Genomic DNA, 16387 nt, shown 5'->3' with positions numbered 1-16387 from the left:
ACTGCAGAATCTAAATGTTGAATCTTAACCTAGAACATTTAATGGGAAGTTTTTTAACCACTTCTGTGATTTGTTCGAGATAACTTAGGCACCCTACATGTTTCAAAAAATACTTGCTTGAGTTAATTCGGGCAAACCATATCTCAGCATATTTTTAACTATTTGCCCTAATATATTTGCATGTTATCATGTATTTCAATCAGTGCTCACTTGATAGCATTGGAAATACTGTTTGTGCTGATCTCTATTGGATTTATTCTGAATTATGTATAAATATGGCTGGTTCTGGGATTGCCCTAATGGGGGAGACAAGTGCCATTACCGACATGCACTTCCACCTGGTTTTGTTCTCAATAAAGACAAGAAGAAAAACCAAGAGAAGAAAGATGATATTTCCCTTGAAGATCTTGTTGAAAAGGAGGTTTGTTTAAACTTTAAAAAAGATGTATATGATCAATTGTTTAACTGGATTTGTATGTGTGTGTGTGTGTGTGTATAAAGAACAGTGATAATGAAAATTATTTAAAATGAATATCTTATTATTCATAATGCAATAATTTGTTAACAACACACATTTAGTACCAGCTTGGGTAACTCTGTACAGGTGATTTAAATGTATTCAAAACTTCATCCCTCTTTTGATGTGTTCCTAAATTTATATGATATTTAGATCATTGATGTCGCTTAAGTTTGTCTGGTTTCAAAATTATTCTTTGCAAAGATAAAAAGTACATCAGCTGAGATAGAATTCTTTATAGTGGGACACTGCATTGTAGTTAGAGATATAAACAGGACAGAATGTTGGGCTGGTATATTTCTTATTCCTAAAGGGCCCAAAAAAGGAGAAATTATGCATGAAATGGATTGTGAGGGTTGGATGAGTGGACATCTTATCTGAATTGTTCTGTAGACAAGTTGTGGTTTTGACACACAAATTTCATACTTGTTTTGACTGTTTTGCTTGAGCTAGCTACACATCAAGAATTGTGTGTGTGTGCTATAAGGTATAATCAAGACAAAGATCTATAACTGAAGAAAGGTGCTGTTGAAAACATTTTTCTCGAGATTTACTACATGAAATGGACAACACCCCTGGTATTAAAAAGCAAGTCAGCTTCTGTAAAAAGAGAATAAAAGGGTATGTTGATTTTTATCGCTCTGAAAATTATTTTTTAACAATTGAGAATATCTTTGAAGAAAGTTCCTAAATGTGCAGCCATTATGAATTTCATACATATATATATATATATAAAACTTAATATGTGTAATAGATCTCTTGACTTGCATTATCGTGGTAAACACGATGTGTGAAATTACAGTGTGTGCATAAAATATCTAGTCAAGTAATACTCAAACTTATGTCTCTATTCCATGCAACTCAGTTATTAAAGCTAAGCTTAGCAAAAAATATATATATCTAATTTTCTCTTTTCCAGTCTTTCTTATTTTATTTTTATAATGTCATGGAAGATAATATGGTGCTTAAAAATTTCAGATACTACAAATATGCCTTGAGCGATGAAAGTCTAGAAGAAGTCAATTGTAACACTAGTGACGTCTTTAGTATATGATGGTTTTCAATGAAGATGATTAGGTAATCAGTATGATAAGTGCAATGAAAATTGTGGTACAACATCTTGCAGGTCAAGGTAGACATTTATATCAAGGTAACACTGTTATATCAAACTTAAATTAAACATTTTTACTATTAATAATATCATAATTTAAAGGAAAGTGGATATTTACTTTATGATTAGTAGATATAAACCTGTAAATACTGATATTTTTGATAATCTGTTACAAATATCAGCAAATTTTTAAATATAATTTAATTATAACAATTTTAGAACTTCCACAACTGTTGAAGGAGAATTACAAGAATAATGGTCAAATGTCATTATTACAATTAGTATTTAGTAGTGTATCATTGAAATACACAGGATAATTGGAGTTTTCTGACAGGAATTTCAGGTCAATAGAAACAACATAATGTGCTGTTGTGTATAGAAAAATATTTTTTATATACTAATAAGATTATTATAGAAAGCCATTTTAGCATGTTTGACCACTGTAAGGTAATTTCTTGTACATTATAGGTTAATTTGAATCTTTTTAGTGTTTTTTTCAGAAACAAACAAAATGGAATCTACTACTACTAGAAAAAGTAGAAAATCTGATCATTTCCTGATCATTCGTCATATTGCCAAATTCACAGTTTTGAGTGTTCATATTAGTTTTGAATACTCTGTGACATACTAAAAATATCTAAGCAGTGTAAATTGAGAAGAGTTGAAGTATGTAGGTCAAAGGTCAGAAAACTTGTGTGAACATAATGAATGAAAATGACATAGTATTGTAATATTATTATTATTATTGTCTTGTCTTTGTTTTATTACATGTTTTTTATTATTACAAATAATTCCAAGCAGATATATCTGTTGACCGGGTTAATGCCAAAGATGCAACATAATTTATCATTATCCTTAAAATAAAACTAAATAATTGTGTAATATAAAATATGAAAAAGAAGTAGATAAGTAAACGGAAAGCAAAAACAGATAAGCGTAATAATGAAATAATTCAAAGTGATTTTTATGATCCCATGGGTAACCCCAGATGAAGTGCAGTTGATTTGCTGAATTAAAGAACGTGTAACAAGAATAAAAATAAAGCTATATATGTTAACATATTTACTATACTTCTGTAGTAGATTCCTTTTTTTTCTTTTTTTACAGAAAATATTGTAAAAGGCAAAATATCCAAACAGAATCATAATCCACATAAAATTCTCATGTAAAATGTCTCTCTTTTTTTTTTGTTGTTGTTGTTTCTTTACATAAAATCCAGAGTCAGACATTTTCTTTCTTTTGACCTCACTGATCTGAAATTGGTGCCAAGAAATTCCAGTTTTTCTTTGTATTTCATTGAGACTCTACTTGAATACTAACTGAAATATATTTTGGTCAGTGGTCTTGCCAAGTTCTCCTGTACTTTGTTAACAATCTTGTAGTGCATGAGGTATAAGTAATTTTCAGTTACATTTTGTTTCAGCACTGTATAAAGATGGATATTGTTGTTACATCACCAGGCTGCAAGATCCTTGTGTTAAACATACTGTACCCACAATGACTGACTTCATGCTGTTACCTGACACAACTGCAATTCAGCATTCAGTGTGGTTTATTGACTTTGATCTGCAGACACTGGATTGTTAAGATCAGTTGGATATGTCCAGTGATGAGGATTGGGAACCACCAATAGACATTCCATGAGATGGTGAAGATGACATTAGAAAGGAATCATTGCATAATGAAAGAAAGACTGCACATTCAGTGCATTTTTCTTGCATTATATTCTGATTAATTATAAATTTGTTAACTAAATCTTGCTGTTCAGATGTATGTAACTGAGTAATATATGCAATAACTAAAACAGTGACAACAAAAGAATGTCTGAAACTATAAATACCTTTAATATAAATATTTAATACATCTTTTGATATAGAAAATGTAACCTATGTCACTGCTTAATTATATCATGTAAGTGATCTTATTGAAGAGTCTCTTGACGTATGGGAAGTATGTACAAGTGCCAATACAAGCACATGATGGGAATACTCCAGCTTTTCCATTATCATATGCCAACAAAACTGTTGTTGAAACTACACTTTCAAGATACAAAATAGGATTCAAAATATTTTAATACTAGAAATCTCTTTGGCACTTGACCCCTGCATATGATTTGGATGGGAAAGCACAAACAGCCTAGGAGGGAATGACTTTTCTGTTCTTTCAAAACAATGCCACACTCACCTTGTAAAGTGTCGGTGGGCAATATAACATCTGAAAAGTAAAATTTTCAAAATTAGTCATTAAGTCCTTGTTAATATTTTATTGTTAAAGATCAGTTTGTTAATATGATTGCTGAGGAATGATTTATTAATGTGAAATTAAACTGTTGAAAAAGTTTTTGTGTTGTATCTTTTGTTGACTTGAAGATTGACAAAAAAAAACGGTGAATTTATAAATAAGTACAGAAAAATCAAAATGGGAACTAAGGGAATCTTGCTGCTGAACTGATTATTCATCACCAGTTGGGCCACTGAAGTCCTGGTGCTCGTGAGAGACCAAATCCAATACATGTATTACATGATAATTGATCCAACAATTGTCATGTTCTGTGATATGTTCTTTTGTTTCGTTCTCTCTCTTCACAAATATTAAGACTGACACAGCATTTGGTTTGAGATGTCACTGGGGAAACACCTAGAAAAATAATAGATAATAAACTTGGACTAGAATATGAAAATTGATATTCATGTCTTGTCCATTTGTTGGCATTATAAATAATTGATATAAGGATTTCAGATCAGTAACTTTTGTTTTTATAAAGGTTCTAACGATGCTTGGATTACACAAAGATAAATTTCTTTATGAAAAGAAAAATTATTTTGCACATTCGAAGTTGTTGTATCAATTATTTTTAATAATAATAAACATGAATTTAAAATTATTTAACATCTTGCAATGCAGTATACCGTTATGCAAGAAACATAAAATTGTATGTCAAAAACATTAATGTGACTTACATAATTAATTTTTATTATATATCTCTATTTACCAAACTTAGTAAATTTTCAAATAAAATGATCATGCGTGTATATTTGGGCTTATGCACTATAATTGATCCTGTTTCATCTTATAACTTACCAAATTTTATTCAGCTACAAAATCTTATTTTTACTTGAAGGAAAGTAAAAAAGATTAGACTCCATTAGTTGTCCAAAATCAGTTACCATTTGCTCAGATTTTCATTTTCTTCATTTTAATCACCTTTTCTAGGTTGATTCTGACTCATTTCCATTCCTTAGTAGAATGGTATTTACCATTGGCTCAAATTGTAATCATCATTGATTTGTTATTATATATACAACCTCTTGAAACATATATATGAATATGGTTCAATATGGCAGGTTTCTCAATGAACTAAAATGGCATCACAGTGTTCATTCCTATCAGATTTGATGTCAGAATAAAGGAATATCACTCTACTGGCATTATTTGTCATTTTTACAGGTGATTACCATTTTATCTGTGCTATTTGAAAATTTTGGATGCTATTTTTGATATGGAGAAATACTGTTAAATCAGAAAAACAAAGGAAAAATATAAAACAAATTTGATCGCTGGTGTCCTTTAAATATATACTTCAAAATAGAAGAACTCGAAAACCATTGTGAGCTTACAGCTATGTTTATAACCTCCTGTAAAAGTTTTGTATGTTTAAATAAATGTTGTAAATTAACTTCAAACTCTGTGGAATGTGAGATTTGCTCTATTCAAAGGAGTAATGTATAAAATAATTGCATGTTTGTTTTTTTATGTGGAGAAAAAATGTATATACACCATTAAGTTTTCCACAATGAAAAGTTTATGGAATTTTTTGTAGAAATACTCTATTTTTAAAGGATTACCTGATCAAACTTTTAAAGTTTGGAAGATAGAGATTTTAACTTTCAGACATTAGTGTAATTTGCATAAAATCACATTGTAGATTGTTTCTCAAAAAAAAAAAGCTTCTTCATAAATCGTGCATGTTTTGAACTTTAAGGAAAAGATTTGTTCAGATACAATTTTATGATTATTAAGGTGTATTACATTACTAAACAGTAAAAATACTTTTGTTTTTCTTGAGCATTTTTGTGATTGATGGATTATAGTTGTTTTAGATTAAATTAAAATGAACCAACCCACCTACCTTTGGAGAAAACATGATTAGTATTTGACCCGAGTGTGTGTGTGTGTGTGTTTTTATGAAAGGAAAAAATAAACTTGTATGTTTGTTTTACAGGGATTTCATTTAAGTATTTCAACTAGTTTTACAGTTATTTCTCTGTGTGTAAATTGTTCAAAAAAGTTGCAGTTCAATATAGTTTCCATCAAGGGTGGGAACATTTTATAAACTAATGGTATCCAAGGTTAAAATAAACAAACTTAAAAGCAAACATCCACAAAAATCCAAATAATTGAGTGGAATTAGATAAATAAGTTGATTCATACATGCAGAAAAAGATTTTCCTAAAAGTGCATTTAATTCTGACATACAGCATGGGGTGCTGTATGTATATGTGCACACATACATCTTCATGTTTTTAAAGAGCTTCCAGATTAAGCTTGAAAAACTGAAATACAAGAAATTTCACAATGTATTTAACTGTAGGCTATTAAATGTACGTCAAAATGCATACAGTGACCAACCAGTATATTTATGTGTTTGTCATTTTTCTTAATATTTGTGATTAGTTTCACAAGATTTTCCAGTACCAAATGAACTTTTCAAAACAGTTAAGACATATAGTTTACAATATTTAGCTAAGACAAGGCTATATTGCTATTATTAAAACAAATGTCAATGGCATATCTTTGACTTCATTTTGCCCACAAGGGCACGAGCGGTACGTTTGTGGACTTGCAGTGCTAGAAACCGGATTTCAATACCGTGGTGGACAGAGCACAGATAGCCCAATGTGTAGCTTTATGCTTAATTACATACAAACAAAGACTTCATTTTATGTAAAACAACTGTCAGATGACTAGATATATAATTTGATATGCAACTGTTTGATATTGGAGTTTAAGACAACAAATATTCATTTGCTACTACAGATTTTGTAGCCCAAAAAATCATAAATTTTTATTAATAAGTCGTATGATTTCCTGGGATACTATTTGTACATGCCATTTGTATTCAAATCTGATGAGTATGTTGGCTTGTCCATATGCTTGATATGATACCTTCTTCAGGAATTTATCTATTTGAAGAAACTTTTGACAAACTGCACTTCTAGCAACATTAATGGTTGTGAGACTGTATTGTATGGTGTTTGTAGTGCCATCTATCTGTAGACCAGCATGTCATCACTGCCACATGCATGTTTTTTCTATGTGAAATTTGAATTTGATGTGGTCCTGATCACTCGCAGATTTCGTATCTGGCTGCAGTGTGAACGAGTGATTTGTTTATGAACAAGATATTTATCAACATGTTTAACCAATTCACATGTCCTTGGGCACTGCAGAATATGGACTGTTTGTTTGTGATGGGTTAGAAGAATGTTCATAGTTGGTCAACTGGCATAAATGCCAGTCGTATGGAGCCTGTTTCTGATCACTTGCATACTAACATCATTCAGTTGGGAGCCAAGATCTACCAATTGAGTCCATTTTTCACATTGTAAGACTGTCATAATTAGAATATTAAATGTTCCTAAATTGTTTGTGTGGTGGTATATTAAAGATTAAGAAGATTTTATTATTATTGTGCAAAACTTTGATTTTATTTATAAGAACATTTTTGAGTTTCATGATTGATAAGTGTCCAGGTTTCTGTTTTGAAGGGAATAATATTTTTTAAATATTTATATGATTTCTTTATTTGTGGTATGAAAATTTTGTTAAAGTTTGGACTTTTGTAATAGAAGTTACATAATATATTCACTGTGCTCATAAAATTTCATCATTTTATTTTATACATTTCTAATAATTACATTAGTCTTTGTAATCTATAAAATCATACCATTGTATTGTAATTTTTCAAAAATGATTTATTTTTAATCTGTAAGCTTACATTATACATCAAAACCTGTATATTTTAAAACGGTATTTTTTGAATTTTTTAAATTACTATAACTTTATTCTGTGATATTATAAAATCACTACTTTGTAGATTCTAGTACACTTACAATATCCTCTGTTTACTTCCAGAGAGCTGCTCTAGGGTCTAACCTTTGCAAGATTACATTTGAAACATTTTTGGCTTGGAAAAAGAAAAAGGTTTGACTGTTGTTTTGTTTTTCTGTTTAATACCATCTTTTATTGCTGCCATAAGAATATTCAAGTATATTCAAGAATATTCAACTCCCATGTAAATGCCAGCTTGAATCTAGTTGAATTATGTAAAATGTGATATGTTCACCATAATTCATAAAGTTGATTTCTTAAATAACACGTACGTGGTTTGATATCTGCATAAAGCATTGGTAACAATAACTATGAAACTAGAAACTATTCTTGGAAAATTCTTTGTCTTCTTCAGGTAGTAGTAAAGTTGAATTTGTATATTCAATAACATAGGCCTGTGAATTGAAACTTCATAAAAGTTGTTTTGGTTTTAATAATGGATCTTCCATAATTCAGCTATGTGTATTTTGAAAATAATATTCATTTTTTTTTTCTATCGTGTAAGAATTTTTTACAAATCAGGAATAAAAAACTCTCACTTAGATCAAATTATTATTTTGTTTACCACACTGAACATGTTTTATTATTATTATGTTTGTTAACAAGAATACAAAAAAACAAGAAAAGGGAAGAACATTGATGTAAAACAAATATGCATCCTCATTGATCTAGATTTTTCTTGTGAAATCTATGTCTTTTAGTCTCAAAACAACGTGTTGTGGTCTTTCTTTTATGTATTGCGGCATGATATTTTGTGAAAAATGTGTATATGATGGAGAAAAATGGATATTATTTTCGGATTCAGTGTACAGGAATTACTGTACAACATGTAAAAATATCAAAGCAATAAAATCATCACAGGCCTGTGTAATCAATAGAATTCCTATCAGTTAACTATCATGAAAACTTTAACAGAAGAGCTTTACAATCCAGCTTGAGTTCCAGGATTATCTTGTGAGTTAAGTTTCTCTACATTATCATAAACTTTAAAACAGTGGTTCCAAACTTTTACCCAACCAACTTCCAGCCATATGCAATCCACAATTTCAAGGACTACTTTGTACAACAGTAACTTTTTTAAAGTACTTTTAAATTACATTGTAAATCAATATACAGGGTGTCTCAGAAGTCTGGACCCATAGAGAAAAATACACAATTTATTATTAATTTATTTATTATTCAAATTGCATGCCATTAACAGACATACACATATCAGTTCTTGGTATACTGTGACATCAGGGTAGTTTCTTTCCAGAAATATGTACAACTGACATTAGAAATGTTTTTGTTTAACTTCAAGAATATAATGTCTATTTTCCCTATGGGTCCAGACTTCTGGGACACCCTGTATATCAGTAACTCTCCAATTTGGAGATACATGTCTTTTATAGATTCCAAATTCCTTTTGGGGGACAGCTGATAATTTTACAGTAAAATTGAAACTCTGTTGAATATAGAGTGTAATGAGAGTTTGTATGAAAAGCTAAGAAGTTTCTGCTACTGTTTCGTGGACAGACTAATGTAAAACATGTTTTCATCTGAAAATAAACATGCAAGAGAAATGTCTAGTGACACGATATGTCATTCATGATAAAGTACTACCTGCTTGTGAATTTTAAAAGTAGAAATTTACCAACCAGCACTAAAGTTAGCTTACTTGTAGGGTCAGAAGAAAGAAGAATAGAAACTAAGAAATATATACTATGTAGTTGAAGGATTAAAAAAGAAGATTTTGCAGAGAAGACCAAAAACATAAACTCTCTTACATTTTTAAATAAATAACATGATAAAATTATTAGTCTGGAAAGACAAATGAAAGAACTGGTTTAAGTTACAAATATTGAAGGATAATATAAGAAAGTTATTTTATCTGACTAATAACGAATATATCTAATTTCTCAGAGTATGATTTTATTTTCAGAAGATCTTTAACTCTTTTAAACCCATAATTTTTTGCGAGTTCTGCCGGAATTATGTTAATGATGTCCTAATGATTATCACCATACTTTACAAAGTTTCCAGTTTATTTATAAAAAAAAGGGATAATAACATGGTTTGGATTAGTTTGAAGCCAAAGAGACATAAATGTTATCAAATGCTGTTGCCGTTTAATGGGTAAATTGGGATTTTTGGCTGAACACTGGCAGCATCCGCTCAGGTTTAGAGTTGAAAGTGAGATTTGTAACAGACAAGCCTTTGTCGCTTTTGTTTCTCATTAGGAGTATTTAAGGTGTTAGGTTTTAATAATATATGATGTTAAAACTTTTAAATATGGATACTGGTTCATTAAACTTCTTGGGGTATTTTATAAAATTTAATACTACCAAATAATGCTTGCAAGCCATATTTTGTTTAATTGTTATGTTTTGTTTAGTTATTTTTATAAGGATGTAGTATATTAAGTGTATAATTACTGAATCTATGAACAGTATATTTTAGTTGTAAGTTATAGATACTTATTCTAGGGAGGCTCAGACTGTGGAAAAATTAATGTTACAAGAATTTGATGTATTATTAGATGATATTTTTTTAATTGCTGAACCACTAGATTACATTTTTATAGTAGCATCACTAACCATAATAGAACTACAGATGATAAAGCTTTGGTTAAAGAACATCAAGCATAAAAAAAATGAAATAAGTCAAGTCTACATATCCTGTCACTACTTCATCAGTCTTTGAAAACATTTAAAAAATACAAAGCCAAAGTAAATTGCATGTTGAAACAAGTTAGTTTATTACCATAAAACTTTAGAAGAACATGTATCTCAAGTGAGAAAAACTTGATATAAATAGAAATCTTGATTGCTACTTTTTTTTTGTAGCACCACTCTGATACATCATATGTATCATAAAATGTATATAATGAGACTAAATTAAGTTCCATGCTAATTATTTTTGCTACTACATTAAACTAGCTATGTCTGGGGAGGTTTCATAACATACATTAATGTAACTACGCCATAGATTAATGTATGTAATATTAGGATGTATTTTTTTGCAGCATACTGTTAAATGATTTTTGTTTTGTTTTTCCTTAGTAATATCTTTTAGAGTTTTTTAAGTTTTTTCTTCACAAGTAGCTTTTAAGTATCAACTTATTTTTTTTTTTTTTCTTTTTCAGATTCAAGATAAGAAGGAAAAAGCTCAGGTGGAACAGGACAGGAAAAAAGCAGAATTTAAAGCTGGTCATCACATTGGTGTAAGTTATATCACATTCATGTTAATCTCTCTTAATTACCATCCTCATGTTAGTATTACTTTTTATTCTAAAACTGATCTTTACGTGGTCTATGTTATTACACTGCACAAAATATTTGGAAGATAATTGACAAGGAAAACTATGCTTATAAATGACATCATTCACTCCCAGTTTATTTTTATGAAAAGCAAGTAATTAATCATTTAGCTAAAAAATGAACATAAACAAGAGATGGGTTTTGTACTTCTCTCCAGTTCATGAAATTTCTCTTCAATATAGAGTATGGTATTGGGATATTTTTATATTTTATATTTCATACATTTTTAGGGGGATTGAAGTCTGGCGAGCATTTCATTTAGTCAATCTCTGTTTTTTTCTTCTTTGAACAATGTGTCAATTAGTTTAGTATTATGATGGACTGAAGTCGGAGCCGGGTTGTAGGATATGGTCTCTATAATCTTGAGGCATTAATATTAATATTGAACAGGATGTAGAGGTCAATACTTTCATTTATGCTTATTCCTGGCTGCGATCATGGTATTTCGTTGTTCCAGTGGACATGTTCTCGATTCTGTCTTGCATCCTACTGTGAGCAGAGCAGAATGTCCGTACTTTTGTCTGTTAGTAGAACGTGTTGAAGTTCAACAAAATACGAAGTTGTGATATTTCAAACCACAGTCCAAAATTAAGGACTATTAAATTCATATTGGAGAAGTTGTTTACAAAACTTCCTTGTAAACAACATTTTCAACATTTGTACCTACAGGGACATAAATTTTTAACTTATCAAATGACTATACCCTGGATAGAGCTACTTAGAGCTATCCATGAGATAGACAGACATCCATTTTCTCAAATAGATTATGGTAAACTTAAAATGCTGCCAGCCCTGTTAATGTTTGTAGTGATAGATTGTTAAACACTTGTATGGAATGTATGGAATCATTAAAGACAATATAATTACTTTTAAACATCTTAGTATAAAAAGTTAGACACTTGATGCAATTTCAGGCTAAATCTTTTGATGCTGTTTAAAAAGTACTTACATTGGTAAGAAAAAATTGCTGAAAAGTCAAAACTTTGATCTCATATTATACATGCATAAAAACTATGCTGCTTTCTGTGGGTAACAAAATGCTCCTTTGTACATTTGCCATTGAGGGATAAACTCAGGTTTTATCCTCTGCAGTTTAATACTGCATTTCTATCTGTGAAATGTAAGTAGTCATGATCTATCACAGTTTATCTATATATGTATTTCAACTGAATAACAGATAGCATTTAAAAAAAAAACTTCACCTTTTTTTTACACAAATTCTAACATGATCCAGTTACTTATAAATGAATTCCAACTATGTCCAGACTTAGTATCTGGTATGGTAGGTACTCATGATGTGCTTAAGTGTTTTTTATAAGAATCTTTGTCCTCAAGGGATCATTTTATGTGAAGTACTAAAACATATGAAAAATAGAATGGAGTGAGCTTAAGTTCAAGGTTTGAACTTACCACAGTTAACACGTTCATGTATTATTGTATGATATGATTAGAAAACTATCCATGATGCTGTTTGAGAGACATGATTGGCCAAATGGCATAATCGGGAAGGTTTTCTCTAGATGTTTGATAGTAAAAACATTTGTGAACTGTATGATCTTTAAAGTCTTTTCTTTATAATACATTTGTTTGTGACACTGTCTTTGTTTTCAAAAAAGCCTAATTTTGGTGAACTCTGTGAAATAGTAGTAGGTTTACAGTTGAGTTACATTAAAAATATGTGTAATCTTTTTGGGGTACCCACATTCTCTGACTTGCATTTCGAGTATGGCAGTTTTGATCAGTGAAATTAAAAAAAAAACTTCAGAATTCTGTTATATCCTGTTTATCTGCAGTTATATGTTTAATACATTCAAAAATTAATAAAGTTTTTACTAGAATTATTTTTCCCATAACTGCTTCGCTAAAGTTATTTGGTTTTTTAACTGAATTTTCTTCTTCAGTTATGAGTTAATGTTTTGAAAAAATAATTTTAAGCTTCAACCCTGCATGTAGAGAACTATATTGGGATAATCACCTAGTGTTTTTCACTGTATATCGAGAAACATTCTACATGTGGAATAAGAATAGCTTGAGTTTAATATTTTACTTATTAACAATGTGTGATAAAGCAGTGTATTCTGAGTATCTTCCATTATTGTGATGGCCAGTTTTTAATATATTTTAATTTAAGACAGTCTTCTCATTAAAATGTTGAATTCTGAACTGAATTAGTCTGCAAATGTGTCCAACTGAATAGAGGAGTGTTATTCTTCAATTAATATTTATACTAAATAGTATTATATTATTATTAAACTTCTAAACTTTTGGATAAAATGATCAGAATCTTGTTCTAGGCATGGTTATTTTTATGTAAAAGTATTTTGTATATATTTCAGTACATCTATTTTATGTTTATGTGTAGGTTTTTGGATTTACATAATTGTTATTTTTCAAAGCTAGTGATTGTAATGCTATTTTTACAATTTTAAGCTGTGTTTTATGTGTAACAAAGAGTTCTGACATTCTTGAATCATTTAAACAGCTTAGTGGTCGAGAAATGTTTACATTCAATCCAGAATTAGCTCTGGAAGTCCAGATGGATGAAGATGAGGCTGCTTATGACCTTCTGCCTCGAGAAGACGATGAAGTAGGTTTAATCTGATGTCATATTTTAGTAAATCTTTGAATTTTTTTGTGTGAGTTTAGTAGTTTTCACAAAGAAACATAAAGAACTTAAGATACTTGTAGTAATCAAAAATTATGATGTAGGTAAAAAATAACTTTACCTTCTTATGTAACATTTGTAACCAGTCTTATTACCTTTCATTAACAAGATTTTTTTTTTTTTTTGATAGTAGATAACTTTGCTGGTTAGCTATTTATTAATTAGTTTCAACTGTTTCACTCATTGTTAAAATCAAGTTTAACCATCATTATAAGAGACCTCAGATAATGAAATGATGCCACATTGACATTAGGCTCAATTATTGTTGGAATAGTTCCTTTTCAATTACTAATTAGCCTTGAAAATTTTGTGATTTGCCAAGAAGAATTAAGAAACATGATCCACAAGTTGTTAGAAAAGAAAACTTTGTGAAGTAAACATAAACATAGAAGAAATAATAAAGTGCAGTGTTAGGAGTTGTGTCTTAAGTTTTCAAGTAAGAAGAGCAACCTTTTTCCAGCTTGATTTTGTTTCTTTGTTTTTGACTATTACAATTGTGAAGAATTATAAATGGAAAACCTTAAACCTTTTAGTTTATTTTTGAGCTTAGGCCTGGCATGGCCAGGTGGTTAAGGAACTTGACTCACAATTTGCGGGCTCGAATCCCCCTCACACCAAGCATGCTTCCCATTTCAGCTGTGGGGGTGTTATAATATGACAGTCAATCCCACTATTCATTGGTAAAAGAGTAGCTCAAGAGTTGGTGGTGAATGGTGATGACTAACTGCCTTCCCTCTAGTCATTCACTACTAAATTAGGGACAGCTAGTGCAGATAGCCCTTGAGTAGCTTTGCGCGAAATTAAAAACCAAAACAAGTTTTTTTGGGCTTAGGCTGTAGGAAATTCTCTAATAAAACGGAATTTTTGAAGCTGAAAAAATAGCATTATAAATTTAAGATACATTGGTTAAATTTTTTGGAGGGTAAATGCCTATTAACTATTGGAAAAAATGTTGTAGAAGGATTTTTTTAAATTGAAAATTGCTGGCTAATGAGTTGGGTGTTTTATTGTAAAATTTTTAGTTTCTGTTTATGAGCATTAAATGGGTTTGTTAAGTGTTATCATGTAGTACCTCAGCTAAAGAAGGGTTTATTCAGTAAGAATTGTCATAACAAATTTCAATGATCCTGCATTTATTATTGTTTTTAATTAAAATATTATCCCATTATAAATGCAAAGATTTTTCCACAGATTATCATCTGTGTATCAAAAACATTTTCAACTCTGGTATATCAAGTACATATGGATTTATATGTTAAAATAGCATCCTTTTGATTTTTGAATTTTGGCAGTGATAATGAAAAATTAGATATATTTTTTTATTGTATTCAAAATTACTACATTTTCAATAGTACATGTAAAATCATAAAGCTTGATTTTTTTCAAACTTGTTACAGAACTCTGAATTGTATGTAGAAATAACAGCTGAAGCCCTTAGCCTTCAAGCACAACAGTTTCAGAATGTGGGAACAACTTCTCCAAATAACTTTCATGAAGTGAACAGAAGAAAAGAAAGATTAGATGGTATGGTATTTTGGTTACAACTTGACAGAGTATGTGTTACATTAAGACCTAACTTAAATATCTATAACTGTAAGATTTATTAGTTTAAACATAGTTTGCTTTAGAGATTTGTACTTAAAACTTTTTATTGTTCAGAAGATTCTTATCCTTCAAATTTACTACAAAATATACATTATTTTATAGAGTTGCTGTTAAAACTTACCACAAGGTATTAGATATGATAGCTGTATTTAAAACCTAACACAAGTAATTATTGCATTAGTGGTTTGGGTGACATTTATTATGCAGAAGTGAGAGTTTTCCATTGAACTATGGTTTTTACATTTGTAAAAAATTACATGTTATGTTTGTTAACCCCTTCTATGATTTGCCTCAGTTAAGTCAGGCAAACTATTTCTCACCATATTTTTAATTATTTGCTTAAATTTATTTTGCATGTTATCTTGTATTAGAGTAAGCTTTTAAAACTAAAAAAAAAAAAAAAACTACGCATGAAAAGGGTTAAATGTAAATAATCATTAACTTCTTTTTATCCAGAAAACTACATAAAGTATAAAATACTTTGAATATAATAAGTTAGGTTTAAGTAAAAGCCAAATAAATACAGAAAAAATTGTTTAAATCTCTGTGTCCATTTAAAAAAAAAGTCTCATCAAAACACATTATATGAGTAGAGATGGGCCTAGGCAAAATATCGGCATGTGCAAACTTTGTATGTGGCACCCCTGCCCCATGTAAAATTGACAAGAACTGCTAATTGAAATGTCGATTTTGGTATTGTATGTGAGTGTAAAAAGACACCAGTAGAAATGAACCATGAAAATACTGTGCCAAGTATAAGGGCACAAAGCAATGTTAACATTATCAACATTTTTCTCATACAATGTGATCATTACATTTTTGTGGTTCAGTATAATGAAACTTTTATAGTGGATTTCAGAACATCTTTCTGTTGCAAAACTGTGTTCACTGCAACCTGTACTTTCATTGTGGTTTAGAATGTGTAGTGTATCACGTGTTGGCGTAAGACATTACCTTGTCTTCTATCCAGATGTTGCAGTCTCATACAGCAGCGTTATTAGGAGGTTTTTAGACTTAGTTGCAATAAAGCTTTCACTTAAATATTTCTCATTGGTCAAATATATTGATGTTTGTATATG

General features: G+C 29.8%; 1 protein-coding gene across 1 annotated transcript in view; it reads left to right on the top strand.

Moving 5' to 3' along the window:
- Positions 1 to 16387, top strand: part of LOC106466640 (zinc finger CCCH domain-containing protein 15-like) — a 48575-nt gene that overhangs the window by 24401 nt on the left and 7787 nt on the right. The window contains exons 6-10 of the mRNA XM_013926934.2: positions 275 to 421; positions 7764 to 7832; positions 10864 to 10941; positions 13521 to 13625; positions 15101 to 15227. Of these exons, the coding sequence (XP_013782388.1) occupies positions 275 to 421; positions 7764 to 7832; positions 10864 to 10941; positions 13521 to 13625; positions 15101 to 15227 (526 nt within the window). The remainder of the gene's footprint in view (positions 1 to 274; positions 422 to 7763; positions 7833 to 10863; positions 10942 to 13520; positions 13626 to 15100; positions 15228 to 16387) is intronic.

Source organism: Limulus polyphemus, unplaced genomic scaffold, assembly GCF_000517525.1.
Source record: "Limulus polyphemus unplaced genomic scaffold, Limulus_polyphemus-2.1.2 Scaffold75, whole genome shotgun sequence".
NCBI classification, from domain to species: domain Eukaryota; kingdom Metazoa; phylum Arthropoda; class Merostomata; order Xiphosura; family Limulidae; genus Limulus; species Limulus polyphemus.
The sequence above is the reverse complement of the archived record's forward strand: the minus strand, read 5'-3'. Positions and strand labels throughout refer to the sequence as shown.